The 19494-nt window shown below is 38.1% G+C and overlaps 1 protein-coding gene across 1 annotated transcript in view; it reads right to left on the bottom strand.

Moving 5' to 3' along the window:
* Positions 1-19494, bottom strand: part of LOC140151247 (TATA-binding protein-associated factor 172-like) — a 51510-nt gene that overhangs the window by 12452 nt on the left and 19564 nt on the right. Inside the window, exons 11-29 of the mRNA XM_072173517.1 lie at positions 14774-14950; positions 14179-14319; positions 13658-13909; positions 13069-13176; positions 11711-11860; positions 10742-10890; positions 10320-10485; positions 9758-9868; positions 9148-9206; positions 8253-8411; positions 7597-7714; positions 6932-7213; positions 5284-5551; positions 4653-4759; positions 3672-3873; positions 2455-2603; positions 1590-1742; positions 1022-1156; positions 209-363 (exon numbers count right to left, since the gene is read on the bottom strand). Coding sequence (XP_072029618.1) covers positions 209-363; positions 1022-1156; positions 1590-1742; positions 2455-2603; positions 3672-3873; positions 4653-4759; positions 5284-5551; positions 6932-7213; positions 7597-7714; positions 8253-8411; positions 9148-9206; positions 9758-9868; positions 10320-10485; positions 10742-10890; positions 11711-11860; positions 13069-13176; positions 13658-13909; positions 14179-14319; positions 14774-14950 — 3041 coding nt within the window. The remainder of the gene's footprint in view (positions 1-208; positions 364-1021; positions 1157-1589; positions 1743-2454; positions 2604-3671; positions 3874-4652; positions 4760-5283; positions 5552-6931; positions 7214-7596; positions 7715-8252; positions 8412-9147; positions 9207-9757; positions 9869-10319; positions 10486-10741; positions 10891-11710; positions 11861-13068; positions 13177-13657; positions 13910-14178; positions 14320-14773; positions 14951-19494) is intronic.

The raw sequence follows: 19494 nt of genomic DNA, 5'->3' as shown, positions 1-19494 counted from the left end.
AGTCAACCGCAGTAAGAAAACATTTTAAGGGCTAAACAGTAATTTTGACAGCAAAATAAGATTTCTATTTTGACATAATTAAATAAAAAACACACCATTTGCTGGCAAAAAACAATGGATAGTCTTTCTATGGTCACATAAAGAACAAGCAATTTATTTAAATGGATGGCCAATCTCAATTTATAGCTACGGCACTCCTGCAACCTACCTGACTCTTTCCATTGGTGGTCCTGTATAATGTAGTGGATTGAGATACTTTGTGGAACAGAATTTCTTGACCTCATACACCCAATGTCCAGTTAATGTTGGTGGACACACTACTATACATGGTAGTGGTGTGCCATCTGCAGCACTGCTGCTTTTCTATAGAAAAAACAAAAGCAACAAACAAAGCAAGTTATATAAGGCTTAAATCGGATACGGATTTAAATATGCAACTCCTCACCATATGAGTTGCCTGAATGGAACAGAAATATGATGTACAGATTTAACCATACTATGCAACTCAATGGCTAATTACTGTTTTTTAAATTTAAGGCATTAACAACTTAGAGGATTACGGCTTGTCGCCTAGATAGCAGTTAACCTCCTTTTTGAAGCTGGTCCATTTCACAATTCCTGGAATGTGAGGCGGGAGGGCATTCCATGTGCGGGCTGTAGATGGAATGAAGGACTGTTCATGACTAACAAAGATAGACCTTGGAATTTGAACTGCAAATTTGTGATATTGAACGGAGCGGCAATGACGAGGGTCAGTCTGAAGCTGGTCATGAAGTAGTTTGCACAGTAGCTTCGGAGCATTCTGATCAAAGTTAAAATAAATCTATGTTACGCGTCCATATAGTTTTGGTTTGCAAGGAACCTTATTAATTGCCTGAATGGAACAGAAATATGCAAATGAATCTGACGTATGTATTTCCAAACCATTACTAAGTATGTAGCAAACTGGAATCCCTTGAAACAAGGATATATTTGCCCTTAAATCAGAAAAGCATTCTTCTTAAAATACCATAAAACATACCATGTGTTGTTGTTTGAGGTAGTAATCCCCTGCCATGATGCATATAGACATGAGTGTCTTGCCCAAACCCATATCATCACATAGTATTCCATGTAACTTGTACTTGTTGAGAAAAGCAAGCCAGTTTACACCATCCTGCAAGCAAACATACCACAAACACTTATCTTTACCTTTTCCAGGAAAAAAAATCTTTATCAAGATTTGAAGTGGAAACACACTACTTATAAATACATCTCCCTCTGTGGCTGAATTGATAAGAGCATTTTGCAAGTAATATGAAAGTTGCCGATTTAAATCTGGACCCTTAGATGCACATGCTTTGAGTTTTTCTTTCGGCATTTATGTGCACAGGCTGCTCTGGGGACAGATAAAAACTTGTTTTTATGATTTTGAAATGTTTATACTGCAATATAAATAAGAACAAAAATATCAAATCCAGATAAAAAGCTGGCGGGCCAGTTTTACACACCCACAAGTATGGAAAAGATACACCGCTACAAACAGCACACACCTGTGCAAACACACAAACAAACTTGAACTTAAATTCTTTAGCTTAGCAAGACTTTACCTGTTGGTACCTCCTGAGTTCAGCTTTGATAGGTACAGGTATGGCATAATTGTCAAGCTTGGAGCCATCTAACAATTGTTCCAGAAATCTACGCTCCCTAGCTTTCTGCTCAATGAGGGCCTTTGTCATGGACGGTGGATCAGGTATTCCTGCCTGAGGAAGATAAACAATGCAAACAACATGCATATTATTACATGTACAATACAAAATATGTTAATCAGTGTTTGAATTGAAGATATGATAGTAAGACTCATGTACCAGTTTAAGAAGACTTAGCTGATCCTAGTTGTCAAAGTTTTACCATATGTAGCTTGTACAGAGTTGCATCCCTGAATGATGCAGAATCAATTATGAAGTGTATTCATTCTGTGGTAGGTGACTTGGTATGTTAAGTACTATGATCCCATGTAACGATGCCCTGTATAAATTATGACTTATTCCATAGCTTTTGTATGTTGTGTTAAAAATATAAAAGAAACAGCCTTTTTCATTATGACATTAGTATTTATTCCCTCATCCTTAGACAGTTTGATCATGCCATATATTTGTGTATAGGCTACTTGGATATGTCAGCAAAGTTTTGAGATCCAGATGCAAATGCCAAAACCTAATCTCATCACAATGATATTCCTACCTTTTTTATGATGTTCCTCTTCATGATTCATAAGAAATATATTCCTACTTTTTTTCCAATGATTTCCCTCAATATGCATTAAGAACATGTTATATTTGTTCCAATAGTTCCATAATTTTTTTTTCATACCAAAATGTCTCTATTTTGTCACTGATACCCAAGTGGAAGCATATCATTATATTCACATGGTTGAAATCTAGTTGTGATAGAGCAATGTCATATGGAGCTTACCTCTAACGGCATGAGTCTAATTAAAGTTGCAAATGACTGTGTAGCAAGAAGACGTATGCATTGTATCTGGTCACTCATTTGACCTAATAAAGGTACTACAAGCAATACAATGTATGGTACTATATCAATACCTAGTCTGTCTATGATGCCTGTGTATAGCAAGTCAAGGAATCAAATCAATGGTTAATTCAAGAAAACTTAAGTCTGACAAGGATACAACTTACAGTAGCTACCTCTTACCTAACTACAACAAAAAATCTGAAAACTTCAATTTGAAACTTGGCATTATCATTTCCTCTCCCTCACATGTCTACTCCAATAGACCATTTCAAATCAAAATCAAAAAAGTTAGAAAAACCAGGTGCAGTGAGTGGTATTTATTTGCATTTATTCAGTAAGCTAGAGGGTTAAAATGGTGAAGAAATATCTTGAATCACAGTATCCTTTTGGAGTGAAAATACAGCTTAATATTTGGCCAATGCCAACATATGGGGTCATCAGGTAAAAGATTTTCCTAACATATTGACCTAACACCTCCGCTATTTGGCACTTCACAATATGACAGTAACAGAAAGAAAAGTGCAAATGTTTTATTTTGACTATCCTCTACCGTGTGATAGACGGTCCAATATTTTGAGCAGTGGATGCCGGCACAGCCGGCATCCACTACGATAAAAATATTGGACCTGCCTGTCGTCTATCATAGGTAGAGGATAGTCAAAATAAAAATTCCTATTGTTTATTCTCATTCTTAGTCAGTTAAATATTATTTTAATAACTGTAAACTATTTTTAAAGCAAAAAAAAGTTACCGTCATCAAAACTCCCCTTTTTCTAAAATGAACGAAACTTACTTACAACTTCACATCTTTTGTTGCGCGTACTGCTAGCGTGTGCCAGTATTCCGCACTGCGTCTATGCATACAACGCAATACATACGCGCACCTCTATGAGCATGTAACGCGTTATCAACACTCATGGTGACGTGGGGTCGTCTACAGCCTGATAGAAGACACCCAAAATCATGCGATTGTCCAATCAGATTATGTGTCTACTAATAGACCACTCCCACTGACTAAGAATTGTACATATATTTTAGAAAACACTGATGACTCATTTATTCTCAATTGCATATTCCGAGCGCCATTGAGCATATTCTTTCTGTTATTGATACTGGCGCTAAACAAATTAGAATTGCATTGTATATATGAAGGATACAAGACAATGCTTCTAAAGCACCCTGTCTCTTAACATCATCATCTGTAGCACCTAGTGTTGGAACAACATGGGCTAACACCTCATTCATAGTAGCTGTAGTAATCACTTGACTCAGCATGCCCAGACATCGTGCAGCCATATGACGGACTGCTGTGTAGGGGTACTGAAGACATAGAATCAAGTATGAAAGCAGGCTGCATAGCTGGAAAAAAAGATGGCAAATCAGAGATGTGATTAAAACAAGGTATGCGTGTGTAGTCATCACAACAATTATAATTATAATAGTATGTGTTTGCACATGGGTAATAGCCACAAGAAGAATAGCATGTGTAACCTTGGACTTGTGTGCAACCATGGACTGTCCGATGTTTTCTTTTCATGTGCAATAGAGAACAAATGCCTTACAAAATGCATTTCAGCTTCATGACCTCCACTGGTATGTTATTGCTTCAAATTGTATTAAAAATTTTTGACATAAAATGTCCACATAAAATGACAAGAAAAAAAACATCTATGGTGTCTAATTACTATCAGTCATACTTGCATAGTTCTGGCACACTATTTGCAGCATTTGTGTGTGTGGGGGTGTGTGTATGGATCATGTATTTAGGTATATATGATTAAGATGTGATACATATGGACTTGGTCATGCTATACCATGACCACCCACCAAACCATTATATCTGCAGTTTTGAACCAACCTGTTAAAAAAAAAATTTCATGGTTTGATTGTGTTAATCATGTATCCTTGATTTGTTGGTAACGATCCTGTAATTGGGTTATCCCATGTCATCACTTTACTCCACATACCTGCTACATGTGTGCTTATCTGTGTGTGCTTTACTTTTATAATTAATAAAGAAATTATGCAGATCCTAGGTTGCATTTTGATGTAGCAGTCATGTCTATAATCACTGGAAACCGATGGGTACCAATCATTTTGATACAGCCTGTACATGTGTGAATAGATGGTCTACTTACCTGGCTTTGTAAGCTTACATGTGCAGCTGGCCCTAAGACTTCTAGTATTTGGAATGAATTGACAAGCTCTTGGGCTGCACAGTCATTGTCATGAAGTGATGCACGGTCTGCAAATAGGAAGAAAATGGTGATATGGCCCGATTATTAATAAAGCACTCACATAAGAATATAAGCCTTTTGTAAAACATGTCATTCCTCCACCCCCATGATATACCCACAGGAATGACCCCAGGGCAAGAACTGGCATCCAATGTAGTATCTTCAATGTAGCTTTCATTGTTGACATATTAATGATTACTTAATCACCCATTTATTTGATTTTGCAAAGCATTTTGGGGTCAAGGGAAGCCAGTAATAACACATCATGAATAGCAGGTTACTAAAATGTCACATGACAGATGCTGTACTACCACAACACGCTTTGAATTGGATTGTGAACTTGACATTCAACAGTCAGCACAAAGCAACTTGTACTGTCTCAGGCATTGTTTGAAAATTATCTCATGAGAACTGAGTATACAAATTACATATTATATACACTTAGCTATAGTATGCCACTCTCTCAGTCCCTGTGTGACACCCAGATGTAAAAGTTCTATATTTCTTTACTTTCTCAATGAAAACTACTCACCAAACTTCTCTAGGTTAACATGTTGATATAATGGTCCTACTACAGCCTGCCATAGAGGTCCGAGTGATGTCACCAGATTCCCTTCAAAATGCCTGGCAAGTGTAGAGATTCCAAACTCTGCTCCTCTGCGTTGTAATCGATTCTGATCCTTGATCTCATCTTGTAGATCAACGCTGGTCAGAGATGATGAGAGATCAACAAGATGGCTATCACGACTGCGAGATTTGGAAAACATGGCACGACGACTTGCTGTGGCAATGGCAGCTGCCTATGAGTGAAATGATGACAACAGATAATAACAAAATGCTAACATGACAAGAACTATACGGTCCACAACTTATTAGTTAAACCCTGATACTTTTTAGAATATGTCAACAAATATTTAACGAAATGTAAAAATGTAAAAAGATATGTATAGCCCTATTGTTTTACACATGTGGACCAATTTATAGCGTCGCACGTTATTGCGTTCAGTCACAATGGTTAATTGTGTAAGAAAAGAGACTGTTTTAAAAGTGACACCCGAGTCCATAGCAGTCAGGTTTTCTTTAACAAACACATGAATAGACCTGGCCTACTGTATTGTTTGAGAGCTGACTCCTATGGACTCAGATGCAACTTTTAACACTGTTTAAAACGGTCTCTTTTTTTACATAATTAAACATTGTGACTGAACGCAATGACGTGTGATGCTGTAATTTGGTCCATATGTGTAAAACAAATACGGCTATCCATACCTTTTTACACGTTTGCATTTTGTCAAACATTTTTTTTTTTTTTTCAAATTATTTAGGGGGAACTTATAAGTTGTGGACCCTATATTTTGAAAATCATTCATATTGTTATGGTTTTCTTATCTTGACAAACCCAGGTAACTATAAACCACCTGTTGCCATTATATTGACTAAAGAAGGCCATGATACAATGTATATTGAAATTCTTGTTTTCATTACAAAGCTGATTTTGCTATAGTTGCTACTTGCACTATACATTTTTCATCATGTGGCAGTGATGTCAACGCATTGAGGCAGATGTTTTGTGCATGCAGCTATGCCATGTCTTTAAGCGTGTGTGTGGGGTGAGGGAGTGTGTGTACACCAGTACTTTGAGCGAAAGCTATACCCAGCACTCACGTCACTGCCACATCAGGATGAAAAATGGTATAAGTGAATCATGGAAGGCACTTTATAAATTATAGAGGGATTGATATTTTTTGTTTGGAAAGCACATTGCACACTAGCACTGTAGTATGTCATATAGGATGTGTCACATCAATTTGACTTTGTTACAGACATCGTGATACTATAGACCCATCCTGTTCCATGCTAACCTACTATAGTTTGATTAGCTCATAAACGGTGGGAATTGTTAGGCTTTTACCACTACGCCGAAAAGTAGGCTCTTGTTAAGAGTATTTAAGGTGACTTGCCCAGTATATATTTTACGTGTTAAAGAAAGTAGATACAGTACAGGACTTAATAAATAACTTGTGATGCTTCTGGCGAGATACCACAAAACAATTCTCAAAATAAAATATATTGATATCAATTCGCGATGTTATAACTATAATAAGGCCCGCCGATTACGAGCTGATCAAACTATCCTTAAACTATCCAAATGGATAAAGATTTACAATGGTTATACCCACCTGTTGTTGTTTAACAAGAGTCACTATCCCATTATGCTTATCACAATCAGCAGTCAAAACAGGGGGTGTCACAGTCAATGGTGATGAGGGTCTTCCTGTCTCTCCTAGACTTGACCCCATGCTACTCAGAGTGAGTGGTCGTACAGGTTCCATTGCTGAAGGTGTATGGTTTGAATCTCCACATACACTATTGCACAAGTTCTTGATGATCTTTGGATTTGGGCATGGTGTCCGTGAGATACAGAGTTGTAAGAGGCGGGCTAGACTGGTGGCTGATTCACTCTGTGTAGTGAAGTTAATATTTACAAAGCACATGAGCAAGTATTTAATTATAAAAAAATGAGAGATTCAAAGTTTTCATTTCAATAGAGGAACAAGACTTAGTAATACTTGTTAAGCACAATAAGGTGGTTCTCAACCCACGATCGGCTGGTTATGCGATGAACATTGCCAGCAGAAGTGTTATTGGCAGTATGGAAAAAATGCATGGTTAATTATAATTTTCTGGAAATATTACATCACCAAAGACTGTATTCAACCTTAATAGTTATGTATGTGTGAAAAAACAATGTTCAACAAAAAATAGTTCCACCCCTACCCACCTTCTAATTAAAACAATGTGTGAAAAAAAAATGTGGCAAGACAGAAAGGACATTTAGACTTACTTGCATGCATGCAATCTCCTCCTTCTTGATAGAATCCATCAATGGTCTTATAACAGGATTCAGTTTATCAGGTAAATACTTCAAAGAGACTAGAGCTGATGCTAGACAAGCCTGTGTCCTGTAAGACATTGAAACAAATGGCTCTATTGGCTTATTCCAGTTGAAACTCACATACCCCATTTGGAAGACATGACCTTAATCTTCCACACAGGGGGTTATCCGAGTATGAATTTCAAATGGGGTTAAATGAATGGGTGACTCCATTAGAAATTTACGCCACCTGTATGGGAGGTTTAGGTTGTTTCTTCCATACAGTGTGTACCAATTTCAACTAGAATAGCCTATTAGTTATCATGGCACAGGATGAAAATGTGCAATTGGTCTAATATTATGTTGAGTGTAATGAGTCCCAGAAATTATATACTATTTTAAAGTGCAAACCATTTTGCCCTTGTTACATCCCAGACACTTAGTGCCTTACACAAGGCACTTCTCATGTTATAAGGAATGGTTTACAGCAACTTGGTATTTGATGCTTTGGAAAATTCATGTTTTTTGCTATAAGCAAACACCCTATTTTTTTGCTATGTACAATAAACCTATTAAATCAAAGATCAATTGTAAGTCTTTGACAAGTGTGCCCCAGTAATACTGACCTAATGCTGAGTTTGTGTTGTTGTTCATTGATATTTTGTACCGATGCTTGGATATGCCTACACTTCACCAGAACATCATCTTGAATTGAAGCAGACACACTGGGTAGCTGTCCTAGGATGCCTTGGGCTAACCCATTGGCTTGTTCTACTGTGAAAGCACTGAAAATAAGTAAACCAAGTAACATGTGAAGCATGATGTGACCTGGTCTTTTTATAGCAGATTTTATACAATTTGTACAAAGATTATAATAATCTACAAGTAACCGGGCAAATAGCATTGTACTATGCATGGTGACATGATCTTTTTTTGGTTGAAATTCCAAAATCTTTTCATTTAGCAAATGCATACCGTAAACGTTAGCCTAATGGCGCACCTGGGCTCCTTTGCCTTGGAGTAAATTTCATGTACAAATAGAGAGCCCCCTCCTCTAAAAATCCCAACAAGAATTAAGGGTATGTGCCCTTATTTGCTGGTGGGATTTTTATGGGAGGATACACAACATAAAGAATGACAGCAAGTTTTTTCCACTTCAGGATATACACAGTGTAACTGACATTTTGGTTTAGAAACCCCAAAATGGATATCATTCTGCACTAAAATGTCAGAGCCACTGAGAAAAATATGGGCTTTTCACTGATACCAACTTCCCATTTTGATGGGAAATCCTCCTTTTAATCAAAGCTTACCAGGTACATGACAAAATACTCTGCAGGTAGACCTTTTTGTCCTGTGACTAATCACACAAATATTACCAAGTTTTGGAATATCTAGCCTAACCTCTTGCCTAAGCTAGATGTACCTACTTGAAACCTATTTGCTTGTTATCAATCTGTTTTGAATCATTTGGTGTATTCTGATTCCTTACTGTAATATTCTGAGCAAACCGCTGCATACCTTGGAAAAGACGATGGTTGTACTTGAGGTTTCACATCACACCAGCAACTTACTAAATTCTATTAAGAATCAAACAAATATATATCAGATAGTTAACGAATGCAGTGCTTACATCTTTACGATGTTTCCTAACTAAAGCATATGGCACTAAATTCACAGTTTTTCTATTACCCAATGCAAACCTACTACAATTTTCCACTTGTTTGCGAGAATGAAATTGAGACAAGCTAACGATCGGTTATGAATAATTCATATTGTCCCATTTCTTGAATTATGATTACCATTGGCAATAAAGCTGGTGAAAGTTTAGTAAACTTTGCTTATGCAATGATTTTGCAGAGCGTCCCCAAACCAGCTCACCAGACTAGAAATCAGTGTTCTGACATGTACCATCAACCATATGTGATTTCCTTTTTGAAGAAAGTCAAATAATTTGAGAAGGGAAATGACTTAAAGGGTATATGGGAGCTATTAAACCTTAATGCAACATATAACCTAAATCCGAAAGTACGAAATTCAACCTTTATATATGATCGGGGTTCCAAATTTATGTTTACCATTCCAGTACACAACTGCACTCAAGAAACTGAGGGAATAAAGTGCTGCTTACCTTACATTCTGTTTGCATCTTCATGAAAGGGACAGACACTTCATCAAAGTACACACTACTAGACAACACTTCTAATACTTTAGCTTTAACTGTCTCAGGACACTGGCATAGCTGCAATGACAAATACATGAGATTAATATATGTACTTAATAATAACTTGTTTTTGATTTATACACACATCACAAGTATGCTACTACAGATGCCATTATTGAATAATAGTAGAGAATGTAGAGGAGGAAAGGAGGTGGAGGAAAAGGAGACTTGTGATTTCAGTACACATTACAAATTATCAGCCAATGCAGGCATTTATATAGGGCTTTAGAACAGTAATCAAAGTGCGTAACATTTACCCTGCTGCCACAATAACGGCACCTGGTGACTACCTGTAACAGCACCCCATTGTACACCTGGGTGGAGTGGGTCAGCAAGATAATGTATCTTGCCCAAGGACACAATTTGGCCCTGACAGGGTTCGAACCCACAACCTTATGAGCAACATCATGAGCCAAACAACCTAATCATTAGACCACCATGCTCTCAAAAAAATAGAGACAATTCTTACCTGGTCTGATTGAGCCCATTGCTCTATCACCAATCCAACCACCATTCTCTGTACAGCTGATTTACTACTGAGATGAAAAATGAGAATCTGAGCAAATGATTCCATTGTGTTGGTTTCACTTGACAGTTGTTTGCTGGTGATGTATGATGATATCTTACCTAGAAGTCTGTAAGAACAAAGATGACAAAAACTTGTTACAATATTACAAACGATGTGACCTTGACTAATTTAATTTATAGCAGAACACTGCTTTTACAGACTTATATTCTCAAAATTTGAGACTTTTCAAAACGGGTTGAAAATAAATAAAAGTGAGGAAATTTGGAGTAACAAAAAGCTTGACAGTTGCCTGAAAACTGGCATCCACTGTTGATGTGGTCACATATTTTGATGTAATGTCAGCATTTCCAGCATTGTCTTACCTAGATGCTCTTATCCTTGCTTGTAACACAGCTCTAGTTCTCTCAGTAGTCCCAGCATTTAATGTATCCTCACCAGCGATATATTCTCTATCATCTTCTTTTATAGTTTGCTGGGTCTTCCAACTCTTTCCTAATGATTTGTGACTTTCCTTTACAATCAACAACAACAAACAAACAAATAAAAAAAAAGATGCTGAATTGAATTGCGTTATGTCATCCAAACAAATTCTTGTGTATAAATCAGGAAGTCAGTTAACAGGTTCATATTGGGCTAGTCCAGTTAAAATCCATACACCCCTTATTGAAGACATGACCTTAATCTTCCACACAGGGAGTGTGAATTTCAAATGGGGTTACCTCTATTTGAAAACTACACCCCCTGTGTGGGAGATTAAGATCAAGTCTTCCATAGGGGGTGTATGGATTTCAACTGGCAAGTGTTGACAAAAACAAGTGTTGATGAAATGTACACAGTAAGTGCATTTCTTTGGATCAGAAAATATGGGCATATTCATGGTGTATATAGTGTTCTTTTTCTTTTGTTTCCTGAGCTTTAAATGTATATGTCTTACTAGTTACTACCTGGCTGTGATTGGCCCCTGTGGGATCTGCTGTTGCCAACTTGTTGACTAGTCCATATCAGCAAGCATTTTACAGTAAAGTTGCTATACATTGGTTTGTTTCAAGTTCGGTAGTGATGTTAATGGGTTTTTTTGGGGTTGCACTGCAAGTGTGTCGACAAACATCTATGTATGCTTTGCACAATTAAATTTATGCCCATGATTCAATACTAGAAGTGAACCAAATTATACTAGCATATGGCATCTGATATTGCCATACCAGCAAGGGTATGACACTGTGTGCATCAACAAACACAGAGAAAAAGGAAGCTGAAAAAACATTCTCGTTTCAACAAATTCTAGACTCATGCAGCCAAATAATACTATGAGGTGCCAATAACTAACTCACCTTAGTTTTATGTTTGGCTTCAATCAGCATTTGTGCTTCAAATGGTAGATGTGATGGTTGCATTGCTAAACACATCCAACCACTAATCCAAGGACATGCACAGGCTACTAGCGGTTCTAATGGTGACTTACTCAGTAACGCATCCCAAACCTATGTGAATGAGAAGAAAAATAAAAAAAGTAATGTTTACCAATTAACAATTTTGTGTGAAGGGCACTACATACCTAACATACCTAGTTAGAACTGTTAGAATACACAAATACGTCAAGCAATAGCCAAGGTATCCCCATTGCTGCAGGCAACATCACAAATGGAAGGTCTTGGATAATGCTTAATTGATATATGAGAAGTTATTCATTGGTAGAACACCAGCGCAGTCCCCTTCGAGCCATATTTCATCCGTATTAGGATTAGACATCAAAACTTGTCTATGAGATCTCTGAATTTCAGATATTGGGGCTTAATCTTAATTTTCAAAGTGATCCTTCCACAGTAGTTAGTAGGCATTACACAAATGAAAGCTGGATGAAGACCTGCACTTTTCACTTACTTACAAAAATGAGAGCTTATACTTAACCCTAACCCTACCCGTGGTTTTTTTGCTATCGGAAGGGAAAGAAGAAACGAAAAAGGAGAGAAGATAAGGAGAAAAGTCACTTGGCACCCCCGGGATTCGAGCCTGGGACCCCTCGCATGCCACGCAGAAGATCCCCAGCATGTAGCCACACAGGTGACGTTGGCCCGGCCAGCGATTCGCTGAGTATATATGACTTGGACTGATTGCGTCATCAAGTTACGTGGAATGCATGCACGCAGAGTGGTTTTAATAGTGAGCTTTAGTGAGACCTAGTTGGGTTAGGGTTAAGGAGGCAGAAGTCTTGGAAAAACATGCATATTAACCCTAACCCTACCCGTGTTTTTTTTTTTTTTTTTTGGGAAAGAAGAAACGAAAAGGAGAGAAGATGCGGAGAAAAGTCACTAGGCACCCCCGGGATTCGAGCCTGGGACCCCTCGCATGCCACGCAGAAGATCCCCAGCATGTAGCCACACAGGTGACGTTGGCCCGACCAGCGATTCCCTGGGTATATATGACTTGGGCTGATTAAGTCATCAAGTCACGTGGAATGCATGCACGCAGAGTGGTTTTAATAGTGAGCTTTAGTGAGACTTAGTTGGGTTAGGGTTAAGCCTATGGATGACAAGTCCTAAGCTACACTAGCAAGTGCCACATCGTTGCAACAATATAATGATTACAATATACCAGGGGTTAGAAGGTCCTATTTGCAGCTACTGCAGATGGTGTCTTCTTACACAAACCCCTCCGTACATTCACCTGCTGCAGTTGGATTGTAAATTACCTTTTCTATAAGATCCAGAATATCTTGGTTGGTTTCCAAAAGACTTCTCTGATACATATGTCTCAGGGCATCTTGAAGAATTGGTGGGAGCCAGACGTTGGGAGGAAACTGAAAAAAACCCAGAGAAAACAGGGTGAAGATTTAATGAAGAACAGATTTAAAGAGGGTGCTTTGAAATATTTGTGAATTGACTTTTAAATATAATCACCTTTTCATATATAAACTTTACATATATTGAACAATTCTTAGTTCTCAAAACAGCTCATTTTAAGCTCACCTGTGGCCTATAATTATAGCAATGTTACTTCCATGTTGACAACAAGATGTATGCAAATTATATTTCACAAATGCAAATGAGATCATTAATATGCAGATGACATAACAAACCAGAGTCTCACTGGAATCAAAAAATCTCATTCCCATTCACTATCATTGGCAATGTGAATTACTAACTTACTTGAAGCCTGTCTAAACATTGAAACCAAATAACAACAATTTTAGCGAAAAACAATCTTGACTAAGCTTGTGATTATTAGCAATTCTTCTGTGATCATCCCCACCCCCACAAAACAGACCATTAGCACCTTACCTGCTGATTGTCTGCATCAAGCAGTCTTAAGAAAGTATCCAAAGCAGCCTTACGGACGGACATAATTCCATGTCTGAGAAACGGCCATAGCCTTGGTACTAAATTTGTGAGTGAAGTCATGTGTGATGATTGCTGACTGCAGAGTGGGTATGACAACAGAGATGCTAGTAGCATCATGATGCTATTTGTTGAGGCTGTAAGGTCATCTAGATCCAGTAAGGTGTCCCACAGTGTGTTCAGTATGACTGGTACCTACACATAATAACAATAAAAGTGCTTGTCAATGGCTTGTTGAGGCTGTAAGTTTATCTAGATCCAGTAAAGTGTGCCTGAGGATTTCAGTTATCAATGGTACATGCAAAGAAAAAAATGAGTGCATGTGCAAAAGAAAAATCAAAAAAGAAAACAAGATACAATATAAGAGGGGAAAGTAGAGAAAGAACAAGTCAACAAACAAGAAATCAAAATCAAAACAAAAATCATTGATGGAAATCATGTTGAAATCACAACATATCACCCACCTTTTTCTTGCAGACCTTGATAAGTGATTCTGCTACCGGATTAAGGGATGCTGCTGCTACCGCCCTCACATCATCATCTACATCTTGTAAACCTTGTATAATTGATGGTAGAACACTTGGTAATAAGTCATCAGTCATTTCCTAAAAACAAACAATGACAATATACAAATGTAGTAAACTAATGCATGGAGATAAAGATATACGGTCTTACCTTAAAATATCTTTACTAATGTATCATTAATTAGGATTTACTTGAAATTTCAAAAATATCATATCAAGATTTGGCAAAAATACATTAATTTTTCATGTTTGCATTTTTTTTTAAACTTTCAAATCCTTTATTAGAAATGTGGCTAAAGGTCCTTGATGATATCCAAGTCTAAACACAAAAGTGCTACATTGAAAGATTCATCAAATTGTAGTAAATTTACTTCTGTAAGAGTACATCAAGAAAGCACTGGGCTCTTAAATATACATGTAGTGACTTATTTGCACCAATACTATAGTACTAACATCACTTTGACAGACTTTTATGTATGTGTGTTCGTATGTGCATGTGCAAGCATGAATTCATTTATATGATTCTATCTCTTACCTTCCTGACAGCCAGTAAGTACTTGAGGCCTAAGAGACCACCATGCCTGACTTCCCATTGTTTTTGAGACAGCAGCTGAAGTAGAACTCCTAATACTCCTTGTACACCTGCTACTGACATATGACGCAGTACCACACCCAAGGCTTGAGCACAGGTCTCACGTACAGGAGCTACTACCTGGTAATAGAATTCATATAAAATGCAACTTCTTACACACATGGCCTTACTATAAATGACATATATTGAAAATATCAATGGTGTATAATAATCATGCAGATATTTAACTAACACAGAGGCATCTAGTTCAGAACCACACCTAACACTTACGCTTGTTCACGTACTTGTTAATTTACTCATTTACTTCGGAAAAGGAATACCTCCTTTAAATAATAGCCACAAAGAGATTGACAAATAAGCAATGACCACATCATGGAGTGATTGGTTGACATTGGTGGATTGTGCTGTGTGTGTATTCAAATGACTAATAAACATTAACAATGTCTTCTACAGGTCTGACTAATGATGACTAAAAGAAGGAATAGAATACCAACCACATTCTGGGTAGCTAGGTAGGTCCTCCTTACTCTCTCACAAATCATGGTGTAAATTCAATCATCAGCTATGAGTTACTTACCTCATCAGACACAAAGTCTCCAAACCTATCCAATGAGAGCACACACAGAAATCTCAATGCCATGTCTTCAATCATCAGCTATGAGTTACTTACCTCATCAGACACAAAGTCTCCAAACCTATCCAATGAGAGCACACACAGAAATCTCAATGCCATGTCTTCAATTATCAGCTATGAGTTACTTACCTCATCAGACACAAAGTCTCCAAACCTATCCAATGAGAGCACACACAGAAATCTCAATGCCATGTCTTCAATCATCAGCTATGAGTTACTTACCTCATCAGACACAAAGTCTCCAAACCTATCCAATGAGAGCACACACAGAAATCTCAATGCCATGTCTTCAATCATCAGCTATGAGTTACTTACCTCATCAGACACAAAGTCTCCAAACCTATCCAATGAGAGCACACACAGAAATCTCAATGCCATGTCTTCAATCATCAGCTATGAGCTACTTACCTCATCAGACACAAAGTCTCCAAACCTATCCAATGAGAGCACACACAGAAATCTCAATGCCATGTCTTCAATCATCAGTCATGAGTTACTTACCTCATCAGACACAAAGTCTCCAAACCTATCCAATGAGAGCACACACAGAAATCTCAATGCCATGTCTTCAATCATCAGCTATGAGTTACTTACCTCATCGGACACAAAGTCTCCAAACCTATCCAATGAGAGCACACACAGAAATCTCAATGCCATGTCTTCAATCATCAGCCATGAGTTACTTACCTCATCAGACACAAAGTCTCCAAACCTATCCAATGAGAGCACACACAGAAATCTCAATGCCATGTCTTCAATCATCAGCTATGAGTTACTTACCTCATCAGACACAAAGTCTCCAAACCTATCCAATGAGAGCACACACAGAAATCTCAATGCCATGTCTTCAATCATCAGCTATGAGCTACTTACCTCATCAGACACAAAGTCTCCAAACCTATCCAATGAGAGCACACACAGAAATCTCAATGCCATGTCTTCAATCATCAGCTATGAGTTACTTACCTCATCAGACACAAAGTCTCCAAACCTATCCAATGAGAGCACACACAGAAATCTCAATGCCATGTCTTCAATCATCAGCTATGAGTTACTTACCTCATCAGACACAAAGTCTCCAAACCTATCCAATGAGAGCACACACAGAAATCTCAATGCCATGTCTTCAATTATCAGCTATGAGTTACTTACCTCATCAGACACAAAGTCTCCAAACCTATCCAATGAGAGCACACACAGAAATCTCAATGCCATGTCTTCAATCATCAGCTATGAGTTACTTACCTCATCAGACACAAAGTCTCCAAACCTATCCAATGAGAGCACACACAGAAATCTCAATGCCATGTCTTCAATCATCAGCTATGAGTTACTTACCTCATCAGACACAAAGTCTCCAAACCTATCCAATGAGAGCACACACAGAAATCTCAATGCCATGTCTTCAATCATCAGCTATGAGTTACTTACCTCATCAGACACAAAGTCTCCAAACCTATCCAATGAGAGCACACACAGAAATCTCAATGCCATGTCTTCAATCATCAGCTATGAGTTACTTACCTCATCAGACACAAAGTCTCCAAACCTATCCAATGAGAGCACACACAGAAATCTCAATGCCATGTCTTCAATCATCAGCTATGAGTTACTTACCTCATCAGACACAAAGTCTCCAAACCTATCCAATGAGAGCACACACAGAAATCTCAATGCCATGTCTTCAATCATCAGCTATGAGTTACTTACCTCATCAGACACAAAGTCTCCAAACCTATCCAATGAGAGCACACACATAAATCTCAATGCCATGTCTTCAATCATCAGCTATGAGCTACTTACCTCATCAGACACAAAGTCTCCAAACCTATCCAATGAGAGCACACACAGAAATCTCAATGCCATGTCTTCAATTATCAGCCATGAGCTACTTACCTCATCAGACACAAAGTCTCCAAACCTATCCAATGAGAGCACACACAGAAATCTCAATGCCATGTCTTCAATCATCAGCTATGAGTTACTTACCTCATCAGACACAAAGTCTCCAAACCTATCCAATGAGAGCACACACAGAAATCTCAATGCCATGTCTTTAATTATCAGCCATGAGTTACTTACCTCATCAGACACAAAGTCTCCAAACCTATCCAATGAGAGCACACACAGAAATCTCAATGCCATGTCTTCAATCATCAGCCATGAGCTACTTACCTCATCAGACACAAAGTCTCCAAACCTATCCAATGAGAGCACACACAGAAATCTCAATGCCATGTCTTCAATCATCAGCTATGAGTTACTTACCTCATCAGACACAAAGTCTCCAAACCTATCCAATGAGAGCACACACAGAAATCTCAATGCCATGTCTTCAATCATCAGCTATGAGTTACTTACCTCATCAGACACAAAGTCTCCAAATCTATCCAATGAGAGCACACACAGAAATCTCAATGCCATGTCTTCAATCATCAGCTATGAGTTACTTACCTCATCAGACACAAAGTCTCCAAACCTATCCAATGAGAGCACACACAGAAATCTCAATGCCATGTCTTCAATCATCAGCTATGAGTTACTTACCTCATCAGACACAAAGTCTCCAAACCTATCCAATGAGAGCACACACAGAAATCTCAATGCCATGTCTTCAATTATCAGCTATGAGTTACTTACCTCATCAGACACAAAGTCTCCAAACCTATCCAATGAGAGCACACACAGAAATCTCAATGCCATGTCTTCAATCATCAGCTATGAGTTACTTACCTCATCAGACACAAAGTCTCCAAACCTATCCAATGAGAGCACACACAGAAATCTCAATGCCATGTCTTCAATCATCAGCTATGAGTTACTTACCTCATCAGACACAAAGTCTCCAAACCTATCCAATGAGAGCACACACAGAAATCTCAATGCCATGTCTTCAATCATCAGCTATGAGTTACTTACCTCATCAGACACAAAGTCTCCAAACCTATCCAATGAGAGCACACACAGAAATCTCAATGCCATGTCTTCAATCATCAGCTATGAGTTACTTACCTCATCAGACACAAAGTCTCCAAATCTATCCAATGAGAGCACACACAGAAATCTCAATGCCATGTCTTCAATCATCAGTCATGAGTTACTTACCTCATCAGACACAAAGTCTCCAAATCTATCCAATGAGAGCACACACAGAAATCTCAATGCCATGTCTTCAATTATCAGTCATGAGTTACTTACCTCATCAGACACAAAGTCTCCAAACCTATCCAATGAGAGCACACACAGAAATCTCAATGCCATGTCTTCAATCATCAGCTATGAGTTACTTACCTCATCAGACACAAAGTCTCCAAACCTATCCAATGAGAGCACACACAGAAATCTCAATGCCATGTCTTCAATCATCAGCTATGAGTTACTTACCTCATCAGACACAAAGTCTCCAAACCTATCCAATGAGAGCACACACAGAAATCTCAATGCCATGTCTTCAATCATCAGCTATGAGTTACTTACCTCATCAGACACAAAGTCTCCAAACCTATCCAATGAGAGCACACACAGAAATCTCAATGCCATGTCTTCAATCATCAGCTATGAGTTACTTACCTCATCAGACACAAAGTCTCCAAACCTATCCAATGAGAGCACACACAGAAATCTCAATGCCATGTCTTCAATCATCAGCTATGAGTTACTTACCTCATCAGACACAAAGTCTCCAAACCTATCCAATGAGAGCACACACAGAAATCTCAATGCCATGTCTTCAATTATCAGCTATGAGTTACTTACCTCATCAGACACAAAGTCTCCAAACCTATCCAATGAGAGCACACACAGAAATCTCAATGCCATGTCTTCAATCATCAGCTATGAGTTACTTACCTCATCAGACACAAAGTCTCCAAACCTATCCAATGAGAGCACACACAGAAATCTCAATGCCATGTCTTCAATCATCAGCTATGAGTTACTTACCTCATCAGACACAAAGTCTCCAAACCTATCCAATGAGAGCACACACAGAAATCTCAATGCCATGTCTTCAATCATCAGCTATGAGTTA

The sequence above is a fragment of the Amphiura filiformis genome, chromosome 4 (assembly GCF_039555335.1).
Source record: "Amphiura filiformis chromosome 4, Afil_fr2py, whole genome shotgun sequence".
In the NCBI taxonomy this organism is placed as follows: domain Eukaryota; kingdom Metazoa; phylum Echinodermata; class Ophiuroidea; order Amphilepidida; family Amphiuridae; genus Amphiura; species Amphiura filiformis.
Note: the sequence above shows the minus strand (reverse complement) of the source record. Positions and strands in the feature narration are given on the sequence as shown.